This window comes from Chanos chanos, chromosome 9 (genome assembly GCF_902362185.1).
Source record: "Chanos chanos chromosome 9, fChaCha1.1, whole genome shotgun sequence".
NCBI classification, from domain to species: domain Eukaryota; kingdom Metazoa; phylum Chordata; class Actinopteri; order Gonorynchiformes; family Chanidae; genus Chanos; species Chanos chanos.
The window spans coordinates 28,369,874-28,386,214 of NC_044503.1; the positions used below are offsets into that span (position 1 = coordinate 28,369,874).

Genomic DNA, 16,341 nt, shown 5'->3' on the forward strand with positions numbered 1-16,341 from the left:
GAAAACTCATTGATGACAATGCAGTGCAATGGCTAATCCTTTGCTGACAAAAAACAGGAGCGAGCTTGGCGGGGGGGGGGAGCCATGACAGGGACGATGCCATTGGCCATTCGACAGTACAGAGACCCTCCTACCAGAGGAAGAGGCGGGACTGAGAAGACGGAGGAAAGTCATCATAAAGGTCAAAGGGCGTCTGAGAGAGGCCCATAAGCGCCAATGCACTGCAGAAAGGAGAGAGGCTCAGAGAGGAGCAAGGACTCATGGGATAGTGATGGTCTCACACACACACACACACACACACACACACACAGTCAAGCCACACTCCATAGTTACACAGTAAGTCAACACACAGATTAAACCACACTGACACGGTCCATTTAGACACATAGCCAACACCTGCTTTAAGGTTAAAACATGCAACACAATGACAAGTTTTCAGTTAGGGTTGGAGAACCAAACAATGCAAGCATGAATGAGAGGGACCGTATTAAATATGACATACTGCTACTTCTGATATAATATCTGGTTCCCTTGTATTTCTCACTGGTGTTTTAAGCTAAATTTGACAAGTGGAAAAAAAAAAGACAATGGGGAGTGTATGTGCACACACACACACACACACACACACACACACACAGACACACAGACACACACAGATATTCACATTCTCAAAGAGACATACAAACACACATACACTGTGCGGGAAGGTCTCCTGGAGTCCAGCAAAGTGGACTGGATTAGACACTTTCTGGTAGATGTATAGGAGCAGCATAGACACACAAACACACACACACACACACACACATACACATACAACCACAAACACAGACAAAAGGTACCAGCGTCAGAGGTGTGTTTGGAGTCCAGCAGTGAGTGGATCCAGTTGGAGGCTCCCTGTCGGATGTCCCTGAAGAGCAGGGCCGTGTCTCTCTTCACCATGTTCAGTGTGCTCACCTTCCCCGACGGCTTCTCCGCCTGAGGCTCCGTACCTACAAACGCAAGAGACGCTCGACATAGTTACAGGACCGAGCCAAAGAAAAAAAGGGCTCGGCGTCCTCGTGAAGAGGGCAAGATCGAGTTACGATCGGCTGCCGCTCCACACGCGGAGCGGGAGTTTGATTTGTTTTCTAACAAGACCAAATGAGATGGTATCAACTGAGTGAAAACTCTATTGCCTTTAGTCCCTCTGCGAGCAGATTAAGCTAGCGTCTCTGAATTCATCTATGTTTGTTTGTGCGTGCGTGTGTGTGTGTACTTGTTTTTGGTCATTTAGGAGGACATTTTACTGAAAGCACACTATTTTTACCGAGGACGCCTTGTAAAATTGCTGTCAAAATCACAGCCTCCACTAGTAAACAAAAAAAAAAAAATGCAAAGATGTCCCCCCCCCCCCAAGATCTTGTTGTTATTGATAAAACAACAAGTGTGTAAATGTTTTTTGGTTAGGGTTAAGGTTAAAGATAGGATTAGGCTGTTAATCTTTACTTTTGCTTTAATGCAGTTCAACGGAGGGACCCCACAGGGTATGTGTGTGTGTGTGTGTGTGTGTGTGTGTAGGCGTGTGCATTATATGGCTGAGTAAATCATGTTTATGAGCCACTCAAACTGGACTGAAATCACTCAGTAAAGAGCTGAACCCCTCCCTTTGTGTTCTGGGAGGAGCTGCTAAGCTACCCCGTTTCTCCTCCTCCTCCTCACCTGCATACGCGCTCAGGCAGCGGGAGAGCACGCTGAGGGGCAGCAGCGGGTCCATGAGCGTGAGGAGTCGGGAGGGCGAGGCGTAGGCGGTGAGCAGGGTCGCGGGGTACGCCGCCATGATGCCGTCCGGCATGCGCACGCCGTGGGCGGCGGCTCTCATGGACACAGTCACGCACAGGTTCCCTCCAGCACTGTCGCCAGCCAGACACACCCGCTCCCCAGTCCAACCTGAGACACAGAGAGACAGAGAGAGAGAGAGAGAGAGAGAGACAGAGAGAGAGAGAGAGAGAGAGAGAGAGAGAGAGAGAGTGAGAAGTGAAGGAAAATGAAAGAAAGAAAGAAAGAAAGAAAGACAGAAAGAAAGAAAGAAAGAAAGAAAAAATGAGAGAAAAAGAGAGAACAGGAGAGAAAGTGAGAGAGATAAAGAGAAAGAAAGAAAGAAAGAAAGTGAAAGAAAATGAAAGAAAGCAAAGGAAATTGAGAGAGAATGAGAGAAAGGGAGAGAGAGAGAGATGGATAAAGTGCAAGAAAGAGACATTTATTTCTTTGGAATGAGGTCACTGTCCTATTAACGACCAATGCCCACAGAAAAACAACATCTCTGTTTTCGTGGCAAAAAATCCATTAAGACTTCATTAAGAGCCTGAGAGAGAGAGAGAGAGAGAAAGAGTGTCTGATCCAGAGATACAGACCAGAGTGTGGTGAGCTGAAAATGTAATACCCTTATTATCCTTCCAAAGCCAGTCACTGTCAACTCCAAGCTTCAGTAAAGACTCCCCGAAATCTTCAGCTTCTACACAGCCTTCTCCACCCATTAGTATTACAACAAATACAACTTCTGGCTCCACTGCAGTCGAGTGGAAAAACTTATGGATTTAACGTGTTTGTAAGGCAACTAAGTGGATTTTTGCCTCAAACACGAGCTTGGGCTTTGGCTTAATCTGTGTTGTTCTTGGGCTGAGGGGTTCTCTGGTTGACTCACCCAGGAGGTGGTGGTTCTTGACGGCCCAGCAGTAGGCGTAGAAACATTCCTCCAGAGCTCGGGGGAAAGGCGCCTCGGGGGCAAGAGAATAGTCCACGGAGAGGACAGGCGCGTTTAAATCCTGGGACCAGCTTTTCAGATACGGCTAGAGAGAGAGAGAGAGAGAGAGAGAGAAAATTTATTAGCTGACAATGAAAAGATGAAAAGAGATTGAAACATTGCAGACAAGGTCATTTGTTCCTCAGTCCAAGGTCATTATCAGTCCATCAAACCTCCTTATAATTCAAAATTAAAAAGCGAGTCAGTGAAGCAGTCTGTACAGGGAAATGGACGATGAGAGGTCAGGAAGATCAAAAACACACCATTAGCAAACTGAAAAAGGCAAAAGTTGAGAAAACGTTGAATGTTTTTGCTATCAATAGAGTGGTAAAGCAACCCAAACAGAAACTTAATATGTTTTGATGGGTCACCACAAGCTGCAAAAACAACTTTACAGCTCCTTGGCACAGGTTCTGAAACTATATCACTGAAGATGTGACAACAGCCTCCCCTCCCCCCAAGAAATTCCATCGTTTTGGTGTTTTGTTGATAGCGGAGGAAAATGTTGTTTCAGGCACCACTCCAGAAACTGTCAAACGTTCGACTGCTTCAGCAAATTTGGTGGCAGAGACATCAAAGGTATGCAGTTTGTATCAACCTGCTGACTCACAATGAGCTTAGTATTTACTGGCGTTTTTCTTTACCCCTCTAAGAGGTGGAGTTGACCGAAAGCCACGCGTTAAGAGACTGAACAGCAGACCACATTAGAGTCACCAGAACTCTTCACTGTAGGACACAAGTACTCAGGTCTGTGAGGATTCGTTTGGCTTTTGAGACAAACGCACTTTTTGCTGAGAACGAGCTTTAGATCGACTTATCCGATGCTTGTAAAACATCTGCAAGTCGAGCAGTTGCCGTCGATATGAGGCTCCCGCCAAAAACGTGCCCCAACAATCACCATTCCAGGTCTGTTTCTGTAACCGCGGCAGCCGAAAAACGTCATACAACTGGGCCTGGCAAGCATGTTTTTCACGTGGCTCAAAGCGTCATGGGATATAGGCTGTTTAACTCCACCTGTTTGGAAGCACCTGCCCTCGACAGACATAGCATCTCTCAGTGTATCTCTTCATATCTATCTTTCCTCAGACATGTCTTTCTTTCTTACAGGAACTTGAAAGTTAAGTCTTTATAACCCATTCCCATCCTTTTATTTGTCCATTTCCTAAATTCATCTCAACGTCTCTTGACTTTTCCCCCCGTTGTCAGGCGTAACACTGCGAGTCTTATAGGATAAACTTCCCCTGACTCCTTCTTTGATTTCCGTGCGATTTCAACCGAACGAGCACGGCAATGCTAAGCCCTAACGTTCGACCCCCCCCCCCCCCCCCCAAGCACCACGACCGCTTACTTCCAGCGGCAGTCGTCAAGGTTGATTTTCATCCGTCGGCCGACGAGACGTCTTTGCAAATAACTAGATCAGGAAAAGGACTTGGGGAAAGGATGTCTCTCTTGCTCTTTTCGTCACCAACTCCCTTTCTTGTTATTCTTTCGGCAGGACGACATAATATGCGTTGACAGACATCGTAGCGCATTGTGCAGACTGTCAGTCATATCTTTTGTTGCCAGGTGCTATTGTTGAGTGGGATGCGTTCAAGCAGCAAAATGCATTTGGTTAAAAGCACTCGTGCCGGATAAGAGAGTGGAGTAGGCGTACGCTTCGGCGACAGAGACAGTCCAGGTGAATATTGCATGACTACAGCACGAATCTGATCCGCACAGACACGGGAGCCAACACTTTTGCGAACCACGTGACGCCATCAGCGCATCTGTTCTGTGAGAAGAAGCCTTCTCTTGCGTTACAGAGCCTCGCATGCGGAGCAAACCAGGCACGGCTCTCAATAAAAGGTCTGAACGGTGAGCTCCCATCAATTATAAATGTCATAAATGGGAGCGCATTCAAACAGAAAAGAAAGCACCACTTCAGGAAACGCCAATAATCACTTCAACCGTATTCTTCAGTAACTCAACACTATGACTGAAGTTCTCACCGCTCAATGGGTTTACCGTACGTGATGTGGACGCGTTTAAGACTCTGAATCACCTTACGTGAATGGTTGTCATGGTGACAATAGTTGTCATGCTCAACACATATTTCAACATATGAAAATCGACGTGATATCTTCACTAAGGGCTTTTATTAAACCTTATCAAGGTCAAACACTTGCAAGACCTTGTCTCCAAAGGACGCTTGGAAACATAGTCCAGTTCCATCAGCTTACGGTGACTCCACGACACTCAAGAAAAGGAGTAGATTGAGTGGAGCCTATTCATTTGGGCTGGTTTTGAATCAATTGCTCTTTGAGTGGGGTGACATCAGTTCATGGCCTCAGTTGGTAATTACTCGACCTGTCCACTGAGCGATATCAAGTGAGGAGCAGATGGCCTGGTTCAGTGTGTACAGAGTATCACATTACTCTTAATAGAGTGAATGGAAGAGCAATCTCAGAATAGAGGAGAGGAGAGGAGAGGAGAGGACGGAGGTTAGGGGAATACTGGCAAGACAAATATGAGAGGAATGGTGAAGAGAGGAGAGGAGAGAAGAGGAGAGGAGAGGAGAGGAGAGGAGAGGAGACGGGAGGAGGAAGAGGAGAGGATGGAGGTTAGGGGAATACTGGCAAGACAAATATGAAAAGAGAAGAGAAGAGAAGAGAAGGATGGAGGTTAGAGGGGAGTACTGTCAAAACAAACATAGGAGGAGAGGAGGACTTCTGATACCTCATGAGACTTGGAGGTCTGTGCCACAAAGCCTCCTCCATGATAATGTACCACAAGCCAAGGTGAGGGGGGGCTTCGTTTGGTCTTCAGACCCAGGGAGAGAGAGATAGGACCCCCCTCTGGACGACACATCGCCAACAATGCCTCGTTATCCTGTAGAGACAGAGAGAGAGAGAGAGAGAGAGAGGCGAGAAAAAAAAAGATAAAGAGAAAGGAGGGAATTGAGTGAGGGCAAACAACGACGGTAAACAAAGAAAACAAATTGGGAAAGTCACACAAACAGATTATCACAGGCCGACGCGCGATTACTGTCGAGGACTAAACAGGCAACAAGTAGGTTTTACAGCAGCCGCCAAATAATGTCCCTCTGTTCAGAGGAACAGCTTACTGCAAACTCAACTCTATCGCAGCTTTCCAGTTGAATTTCCTTTAAAAGGATTTGTAATGAGAAGCTAATTGTTCTTTTTTTTTTTTGGCAAACGCATTCATCAGAAAATGGCTCTTTTATGGCCTGGATGGACGTCAAAGTCTAATTCAGAGAGCTGGGGGGAAATCACTTTTTTGGCCGGGGGGGGGGGGGGGGGGGGGGTGTTATAGCATACAGCTTTTTTTTTTTTTTTTTTGACGCCATTTTTACATCAATGGAAGTGGTCAGAGTGTCTTTATATATGACAAGTAAGACACAATATACCATTGCATTTCAAGTCCTTCTGAGAGATGGAGGGGTGGGTATAATAGAGTGAGGGCAAATGAGGGGAGAGAGAGAGAGAGAGAGAGAGAGAGAGAGAGAGAGTTGGAGAAAGAGCAGGGTTTAAAGTTTGGACATTTACAGGCCTTGTTAAGTGCTTTATAAAAGCATGGGTTTAAGCATGAAGAAGGCACCTTTAAACTTTGAACGTCTTTACAAGGCGCTATTAAAAGACATTTACGAGACATCGAAATGGCTTTCTCAAAGTGAGACATCTAAATCACGTCCAGAGAGAACCACGAGAAACATAGTCGATTTAACCGGCCGCGATTAAAAGCAATGCAGACGTCAACTTTTACAGCCGAGTTATTCGCGCCCCGTCGAGAAACAAGAGACGTAAATGAGACAAGACTGAGAAGCGGTACCTGTCCTTCTCGTAGCTCGTAGGAGATGAGCCTCATTTGCACGGGTCCCGGGCCAATGTGGGCCACGGGGGGAGAGATGGTCACAGAGTGGGTGGGGTCGGCCACCAGGGGCAGGTCAAAGGGCTCTGGAGGCACGGACAGGGCGCGGTTGACTTTGACCTGAGTGGAGGTCATGCTAGCCAAACTCTGAGAGTGAGAGAGAGAGAGAGAGAGAGAGAGAGAGAGAGAGAGAGAGAGAGAGAGAAAGACACACAGACAGACGGGGAGAGAGGGATACATCCTTCAGCTAAATAAAACTCACCGCTTTGTACGTTTCATTGATTTTTTTTTGTCAGATTTCACTTCAAGATAAACTACAAAAAAAAAAGAAAAAAAAAGAAAAAAAAAGAAAAAGAGAAACAGAAAATCAATCGATCCCATCAGAGATACAGAGAGAAGGGAGAAGAGAAATGAAGAACAAATGTAAATGATTGGAGAGATGGAGGAAATGTACAAAGAGTAATGAGGGACAAAAAGAGAGGGAGGAAAAGAGAGGTGAGAGATGGAACGATGGAACAAAGGACAAATTAAGGTTTTTTGGGGGGGGGGTTTTCCCATCCATCATTATGCAAATTGGACAGTAACTCGACCTGCACATTTAATCAAAACTTGGGGGAACTTTTTTAATTACTTGTCTGCTTTTCTGAGGTGTTGTAAAGTGATTGGTCAAGGCTAACTCTACAACACTAGGAAATATGCAGAATGTAAATTTCCGCCTCTGTAACTGAATACAGTTTTACTGCGAGGTGGGCTATATGAATTATTGAATATATGGAGCTAATGGAGTGGGAAGGCTGGTAAACTCACAGACAAAACTTCAGTCTCTGTAATATTCCAGAAGGTTTTCCAGAAATGGACGTCCAAGTTTTGAGTGATGCGTTCAAACTCCGCCCCTCTCAGTTCAGGGTCAATCACGTACTTTCCAGAGTTGAAGAGAGAACTGGCAGCTACTCCTATGAGAGAGAGAAAGACAGAGGAGAGGAGAGAAACAGAGGAACAGAGAATTAGAGAATTGCTGATGTACTTCCCAGTGATGAAAAACTGGCAGCTACTCCTGAGAGACAGACAGGGAGGGAGAGAGAGAGAGGGACAGAGATATAGAGAGAGAGAGCGCGAGAGACAGACAAAACAGAGAATGAATAACTGCACACAACTTAGGTGCTTAACAAAGACACTCCATTGAGACAGGAGTGGGAGAAGAGATATGGTTACAAACAAACAAACAAACATGCACAGTGTTCAGAAACACTCAGTCAAAACAACTACATGTAAATGTCACTCAAAATTCAGCGTACGTCACATTTCTGAGGCACTGGAAGAGGACTAGCTGAGGTTCTAAGTTAGGATACAGAGAATGTGACTGATGCTAAATCTAGATAACTGGATAAGACATGTTTTCGGTGGTGTTGGAACAGAGGGAACACAGGGGCGGAAAGGTTTAGGGAAGACAGGGGGGGTCTTCAGCACCTGCAACGGCACTGGAGGGCTACAGAAGAAAACAGGAAAGGGGAGACAGGGAAACAGACCCGGGTGTAAATGTATTTGATGTAGTTAAATGATAAGGCCCCTGTCCCAATAGTCTACATTGCTTCTGTTTTTATTTTTTTTACTGGTTACCAAGGTTCTAATAGGACCAGGTGTGTTTAGAACCAGGTGAATAGATTTTGATACAGTTCCACTTAAACAGGTATTGAAGTTATTGGTGTCCCAGAGAGTGAGGGTTCAAGGTGAGGGTGGACTGAGGAGTATTGGGACAGAGCCAGTCATTCAACCACAAAAATTACATATTGGTCTCATGTCTACCAGGAACTCACCATATGGTGCAATTTCTCCTGCCTCCTCTAGAGGGCAGCATGGAGCACAAGACACAATGTTAGCATGCCCTTAAAGGACCATGCTCGTCAAAGACCTGTTTGTGTAAGAATGTGTGCGTAGTTAAATCTTTCTGAACTGGATTTGTGGTTAATATATCTCAGATTTAGCATATGAGATTTAAAAAAAAACCTGTTTGTGTCCGTTTTTTTCCTTCTGACAACGGATTCTGTATCAGGCTTTAATATTTACGATCAAACACATCATATCTGTTTTCACGCAGTTGTGAAGACATAATCAGATTTCATAATGTCTCAGATGGTCTTGTAAGACCAGCTCAACGATTTCTTGAAACCCGCCTCTATTTGGGGGGGGGGGGGGGGGGGCAATTCATTGGATGGTTATGAGGATAATTGACAGCTCTCACTGACCTATCCCAGACTGGTGTCTCCTGTAGTTCTCTCCAAAGGCAACCAATCCTATGGCAATGGTCTGCAAGCAAGGGCGGATGGAGGGGGTGAACTAAAAGGAGGAGGGGAAAAAGGAGGAGTTGAGAAAACAAAGAACAACATTATTTACCTGGAGGGAAAAACAACAAATTTAAGAAAGTGAACAATAAGAGAGAGCATTTGAAGTAAAAGAAATTTTTAAGTTACCAGACAGCAAGGGTCAAGAATAAGAAAAAAAAAAGAAAAGAAAAAAGAAAAAAAGTATACACACAACAGAAAAGACAGAGAGAAAATGGATATTTCACCTGAGTAGGGCGTATGTAACATGACACATAAAAGACAACGGGAGAAGAGGGGGATGAACAGACACTGTGGCTACAGACCCAGGAGTTTATTTTTAAAAGAGTCTGTGACACACGGTGATGAATGAGTGTACTGGCATTTCTCCACTGGGTGGAGATACTGCACTGAAAAAAACTCAACCACACTTAGTCTGCATTCACACACAGATACTGTAAGACCACGCTGTTTAGTCTGGTTTACACTGATGCTGGTAAAATATAGATATATATAGATATAGATATAAATCAGTGGGGTGCCCTCAGGGCAAGCACTGCTTGTCTAACTTTCCTACATGAAAATAAATGTAAAAAGGTATGTCTCTTAAGAGTGATAATTTTCTACATATATGTACCATACATGATCCACTGCTGTCTATTTTAATACATTTCTCCGACCACCCACTCACTGCCCTCTTGTGGCGCTTTTGCCCCGTTTCGCTGTGCTTTTCTGCCGAGAATAAGCTGTGCTTGCCTACAGCTCATTAAACTGAATGACTCAACGACTCAACTCAATGGAATAACTAGCCGACTAGCATGCGAGCTTCAGCGACGGTTCCACTGAACTCTCTGCAGTTGACGTCAGACAGCTAACATCAGAAACGTTGGAAAGACAAGCGCTCTTGAAACTGCTTGCCCAGTTCTGAGATCCGCTGTGTAAGTGTCGTACAGCGCTGGGCCGTAAAAAAGACTGAAACGGTCCGTTGGTAGAGACCGTCATCCACTAGCCAATTTTAACAGCCTTTTTACCGCTAGCCAATTTTAATAGCCTTTTTACCGCATTGAACAAAGCTATGTATGGCGACAGTACGTCTGAGACACGATATGTGCAGAAAGGAAAGTCCAGGGTCTTTCCTACATCAAATGGCAAGCATTTTGAAGACTACCTCAAAAATTGTGTGTTGAGTGTGGAAGGTTTTCCTGTTGTATATTTTTCAGTCAAGCTTCTCTAGATGCGTGCAATGCGTAGTAAAGTTTAGCATTAATGAAAATAAATCATCTCTGTCATTTTTTCCTTTGGTTAGGCAGGGTGCAGCAAGACACGAGGGAGGCACTTTACTCTCAAGACAGGAAAGACAGACAGTAGAAAACCACGAGACAGGTAGTTGCACCATATTGGGCGGACGCCAAATTCCAGAGAACAGCATGGTTCTGCTGTACGACCATAAAATGGTATGAGTGATTTGAATTTTCAATTTTTTTGGCTGGTTCTGCGGATGGACCACTTCAGGTACCATGTGTGTGGATATCTGGATATCTGTGTGTGTGTGTGTGGGGGGGGGGGGGGGGGGGGGCTTCTGCTTGCCTAAGTGAAAAACCCACTGCACGCCACTGATATAGATATAATGTATATGTATATCACACACACACACACACACACACACACACACACACACACACACCTGGAAGCCGACGCAGCGTCCGTAGAAGCAGCCTTTGTGCATGGAGGCGTACTCTCTGAGGAAGGTTTGACTCAGGCCGCTCTCCTCCTGGAAGAAGAGGTTTCCGTGGCTGTTGTCGTGGAGGAGGCGCTGGGCCAGGTAGAGCAGCGCCCTCAGCTGGCACAGGGCGCTACAGTACGCCTCCATCTCGCCCGCGTTGTGAGCCGCCCGAAAGAAGATGCTCCGCCTGTTGGAGGCGATGTAGCGCGCCTTGTGGATGATGTGAAGAAGGCAACAGCGCACCACCTGAGGAAGAGAGAGAGAGAGAGAGAGAGAGGGATGGAGGGGAAAAGGAGAGGAAAAAGGAGAGGACGGAAGAAAGAACAGCGAGAGAAGAATTACCGAGAGACGTAATAGGTGTTTATGACTTGCTAAATGGCATCCGGGGGGGGGGGGGGGTAACCCAAACAGATTGATAAAATATGTCCCTGTGGTTTGGGGGGGGGGGGGGGGGGCTTCAATCCACAGATATTATATCCACAGATTCACCTTCATTTTCACGACTGAATATAACTGTTTGCTACACATACGAATCAGAGCGTGACTGCTTTAAATGAGACTCTGACAAAATGGATGTGAATGTTCAGTAAACTCAAAATACACACACACACACACACACACACACACACAGACCTTGACGAGTGAACGATAGCCATTGGCTGGGATGTGTGGGTCAAAGTCAAAGTGGTGGTAGATTGAGGCAAAGCCCGTGATGACGGGTTCTAAGCTGCGGGCGTGGTCCTGGATGGTCGTCATGACGTCCACCAGGCGCTGAGCGGCGTCCCCTGGCTGGCCCTTCGCTCCCGCGGAGAAGAACATGGCGTTCTCCTCACACACATCGTACAAGGCAGAAAACACTGCCTTTGTATCCATCACTGAGGTCAAAGAGAGAGAGAGAGAGAGACAGAGAGAGAGCAAGAGAAACAGAGAGAGAGACAGAAAAACTGCACTTAGAGGGAAAACCCAGCACTTGTATGAAAAAAGTAAAAGGACCCGTTATTCCGAGACTCAGCATCTGATAAAACCTGATTTAGATCAGTGGGTTTTTCTGGATCAAAAGGACATTGTGGTGACTGGGTCTCAGTGCCCACTGTCTGTGTGCTGCTGTCTGAACCAATCACGTTTCACTATCCCTGACAAGGAACTTAAAGACATCTGGGTCACAGCAGAAGTATCACGTATGAATCTAGTTCGCTCTTTTTTTTTTTTTTCCTTTCCTCTGCATCTCCGTGAAGTGGTTGTGTGACTGGCTCATGTGACCAGGTCATGTTACTCTGAAATTCACACACGGCATTCCGTTCCGTTGCCGCGGTTACATGTACAGAGTGAAAAAGGTGACAGACAGTCTGGGTGGCACAGGTTGGCATGCAGATGCTTGAACTGATGAGACTTTTCTCAAAAGATTTTTTAGACATTTCCTGTACTTTGCCGTACTATGTATGTATCAAATACTTTCTCTGTCCAGCCCCCCCCCCCATCTCTCTCATACATCTACTTTGCTATATATATATATATTTTTGTACCAGTGTTCAGTTCAGTCTTATCCAGATATTTCTTCATATCCTGCCCAGTGTTATTGTTATTGAAGACTCACTTTTTCAAACTTAACATGATTTCTTCACATGTCACCGCCCCCCCCCCTTTGCCACATATTATCCTCTCTGGCCCCCCTCTTACCTCATTCTTACCCTCTTTTTCTTTTCACTCTTTTTTTCACCCTGTCACTCTTTCCTAACTCTCATGTTCCCCTCGCTCCTGCCAAAACCTCCCAGGCTAACTCGCTCTGGGAGTCCCTTCTCCTCCTCCTCTCTCTCTTTTTTTTAGATGCTGCATCTAATAAATGGCAATGCATTTTTTCTTTCTCTCTCGCGCTCTCTCTCTCTCTCTGTCTTGTTCTCTCATTCTCTTGTGTGTTTTTCTCTTTCTCTCTCTCTCTCTCTCTGTCACTCATTCTCTTGTTCTCTCTCTCTCTCTCTCTCTGTGTCTCGTTCTCTCATTCTCTTGTGTGTTTTTCTCTTTCTCTCTCTCTCTCTCTCTCTCTCTCTCTGTGTCATTCTCATTCTCTTGTTCTCTCTCTCCTCTCTCTCTGTGTCTCGTTCTCTCATTCTCTTGTGTGTTTTTCTCTTTCTCTCTCTCTCTCTCTTTGTGTCATTCTCTTGCTCTCTCTCTCTCCCCCTCCTTCCTTCACTCTCACTCTCTCTCTCTTCCTCACTCTCTCCTCTCGCCAATGTCTATTGTTAGCCCCTGTGCATGCGTCCATGCATGTGTGTGAGCGTGCCTCTGTGTGTCTGTGTGTGTGTGTGTGTGTCAAAGCAGTGACGAGGTTACAGTGTGCCCCCGGCGTGCTGTTATACTCTTTTAATCTTTTTTGTGCTGGCGTTAACACGGGGCCTAAATAGCCACATTGGCCTGAGTGGGAGAGTGAGGAGGTGAAAGACTTGGGGTGAAAGGGAGAGGTAGAGACATCTGTCAGACAGCTCGCACTTCTCTGTGAAAACACCTGTTCCCTCTGATACCAGGCTATAGCTGTCTCCATTTGCATGCTTATCTCTTCTGGGTACTGTCTTGTGGTGTGTAAGCATTTCTGCTATGTAAATGAATTTAAATGGGTTAGTGGTGTGTGGGTGAGCGTGCGTGTGTGTGTGTGTGAAGTGCGTCTTAAAAATATACGACAAAGAAACAAAACGAGCTTTGCACCGAGACGAAATCGAGTTGAGAAATTGAACAAAACGACCGCGAAAGAGAGAGGGGGACAGGCGTCGAGTGAAAGGAGAGAACTGAGTGAAAGTGACGTTTGGTGGAGGAGAAGAGGCAAGGAACCTGGACTGGCCTCTCCCTCACAGACATGCTCCCTCAGGCCCACAAAAATGACTCTTTCCAACCGCCGTCGAAAAAACAGCCAACGCACACGCACACGCACGTAGACGCAGTTACGGCAAAACAGACACAGAAATTACACACACTCATGTAAGCCTTCGCACGCTGCCTCTGATACTCTGAGGACTGAGACTAAGAGCATGATTAGCTAGCGCGCCTGTGTGTGTGTGTGTTCGTGTGTGTGTGTGCATTCGTGTTCCGTGCTACATGCTGCAGGTTCTGGAGCTGGAGTCCTGCAGTAGGAGGTTTGGATGTAGATTTGGAGAATAGCAGCAGTCCTGTGGATTATCTACACAGATCGGGTTTTTAATCCTCATCCCATTATTCACTTAACCAGACCAGACCCCTAAAGTCCAGCAGGACGGCCGCACAGAGAGGCCGCAAGACATACTGACACACAAAAAAGGCTCAAGACACGGTCAAACGGAAATGAATGTCCAATAACAGCGGAGATTACACAGAATCATGGTGTTTCCAGTACAACACAGACACCCAGATTCTCTCTCTCTCTCTCTCTGAGGGCGTTTCTCGTTTTCTGTGGTGTGAAGAAATTTGGTGGTAATAACATGGTTGATGAGGTCAGATTTTAACAGGTTAATACAAATACATTCTGAGAAATGAACAAAGCTTTAAATGCAGTCCTTGAGAAATTACCCATTAATATTTCTAATCCTTCTTAATGCTAAAACAACCCACCAAAAATGACCTAAATAAATAAATAAAGGCATTTAACGAATGCACAATTTTAAGTTACACAACTCCATATCAGAAATGAATTAGGCCTAGTCACAACCCCAAAAAAATCCTCCAGCACTGTCACACTGTGATGGGCCAAGAGGATTTTGGCACCTGTCAGTTAATCCACACAGAGCTTGAGAGACCTGTTCACACACAAATTGATTGTCCATTTCAACCAGTAAAGGAAAGGATGTGGGGTCAGGCAGTAACATATCTGAGAGCAGATGAATAAAATGTCACCATTTGCTGAAAGCTACTAAAAGACCTCTTGGGATATGTAGCCCTGTCAAAAAAAAAAAACAATGTTCCATGTATTTCGAATGTAATGTCATTATTCTAGAGGGGTTTTCTTTGTTTTTGAAAGACACAAGGCGTTCATTAAGGTTTAGAGAGTTAGTAAGAATTTCACTGCCTTCGGTTTAAACCCTGAAGACCCTGAGAGCGTTGAGGGTTCGAGTCTGTTCCTCTCGCACTTCAGTCGCCTGAGAATCACCAAAGACCGTCAGCAAGCGTCAGTCCTGCAAAACCAGCTGTCTGCACCTACAGGAAAACTCCTCTGACTGCAGAGGCTACGACTCCAGAAACACTGAGAGAAATTCAAGCAACAGGGGCTTCCATCTTCTCTTCAGTTCAGCGTCAGTAGCCCATAACAGCCAAAGCACATTGTGTAATGAAACAGAATTGAAAATGAAGTTGTACTTTGACTTTTAGCTGTTTGCGCTACTGAAAGGTGCAGAAATTGAGTCAGAACCTGAGCCCCGCTTTGGAAAATGATACTGCTAATGTACGACAGCAACTGTAGCATAGAATCCAGTTTAAAAACAAACGCAATACTGACGTTCAAGGCAGAGTAAAAAAAAAAAACAACAAAAAAAAACAAAACAAAGCATTATCATACCGTACCCTCTGTCTCTGAGGAGCAGTTGTCTGAGTTTCTACTGTAGTTTAAAGTGACATCTGCCGCAGCTCTCTGGTTACCTCAAAGACACGCCAATAAAGTCGCTAATTCAGCGCGTTAAATGAGCTCGCAGCAGAGAGCGGAGAGCAGGACTTTAAAAACAGCTCTCTTACGCCCGGGCCTGCGGACAGAACCCACATCAGAACCTTCAAAAGCCCGTAGATACACCAGTCATGCATTACACAAGCCGCTTGAGAGAAGGTGACCCCGAAAGAAAAGGGAAAAAAAAAATACAAGAATATTTTACCCGTGTCTGAGTTCATGGTTGTGTCCTGTCCTTGCCTGTCCTATCCTCACAATAGCCGGAGAGTGAGAGAGGGAGGGAGAGATAGATAGAGAGTGAGCAGAGGAGCGGCGGGGGGGGGGGGGGGTAAACAAAGGGAAAAAGATAGATAGGGTATTCTGATTGGACCTTCTCTCTCTCTCTCTCTCTGTCTGTCTCTCTCTCTCTCTCTCTCTCTCTCTGTCTCTGTGTCTCTCTCTCTCTCTCTCTCTCTCTCTCCAGTTGTACACATGTTCTAAACTGGACTGTCTGTTCCTGTTTTTCTTCCTGTCAGTCACTTCTAACCCTTTGCTCTAGCCCTGTCGTTTACTCCAGTTCTTTTTTTTTTCTCTCTCTCTTTCCTGCTCAGGGCAGAGCCGGGGTGATCTCATTTTCACCACATACCAACGGCCCCCTTGACTCGTGGTGATGTGACTTCTCACCCAGTGAGACGAAAACATGGAACTCATGCATGAATACGCACACGCACACACACACACACACACACACACACACACAAACACAAACACACGCAAACACAGACAGCTGTTGCGAGAGGGAACCGAATTTGTTATGATCTAATGTTTTGAGTAACTCTGTCCCAAGCCCCACTGGCCTCTGTGCCTGTTTTCCCCTGGCTGACACCCCACCTACAGCTTCAGTAACCTTGGTCGCTATTGGCAGCTCCAGGGGGCTTGCCAATGACCTTCACCCTAACTGGAAGTTCTCATTTAGGAGGATATGACACACCAGACTCCCATAAGACACTACTGAAAAACACTGACCGTGTTTACAATACAGTCAAACCAGGAGAACATG

At 45.6% G+C, this 16,341-nt stretch overlaps 1 protein-coding gene across 1 annotated transcript in view; it reads right to left on the reverse strand.

The window, feature by feature from the left end:
- lipeb (lipase, hormone-sensitive b) overlaps window positions 1-16,341 on the reverse strand; it is a 42,344-nt gene that overhangs the window by 20,445 nt on the left and 5,558 nt on the right. The window contains 11 exon segments of the mRNA XM_030785384.1: window positions 840-989; window positions 1,699-1,926; window positions 2,681-2,825; window positions 5,495-5,647; window positions 6,608-6,793; window positions 7,454-7,599; window positions 8,461-8,487; window positions 8,890-8,980; window positions 10,649-10,933; window positions 11,321-11,562; window positions 15,508-15,552. Coding sequence (XP_030641244.1) covers window positions 840-989; window positions 1,699-1,926; window positions 2,681-2,825; window positions 5,495-5,647; window positions 6,608-6,793; window positions 7,454-7,599; window positions 8,461-8,487; window positions 8,890-8,980; window positions 10,649-10,933; window positions 11,321-11,562; window positions 15,508-15,552 — 1,698 coding nt within the window.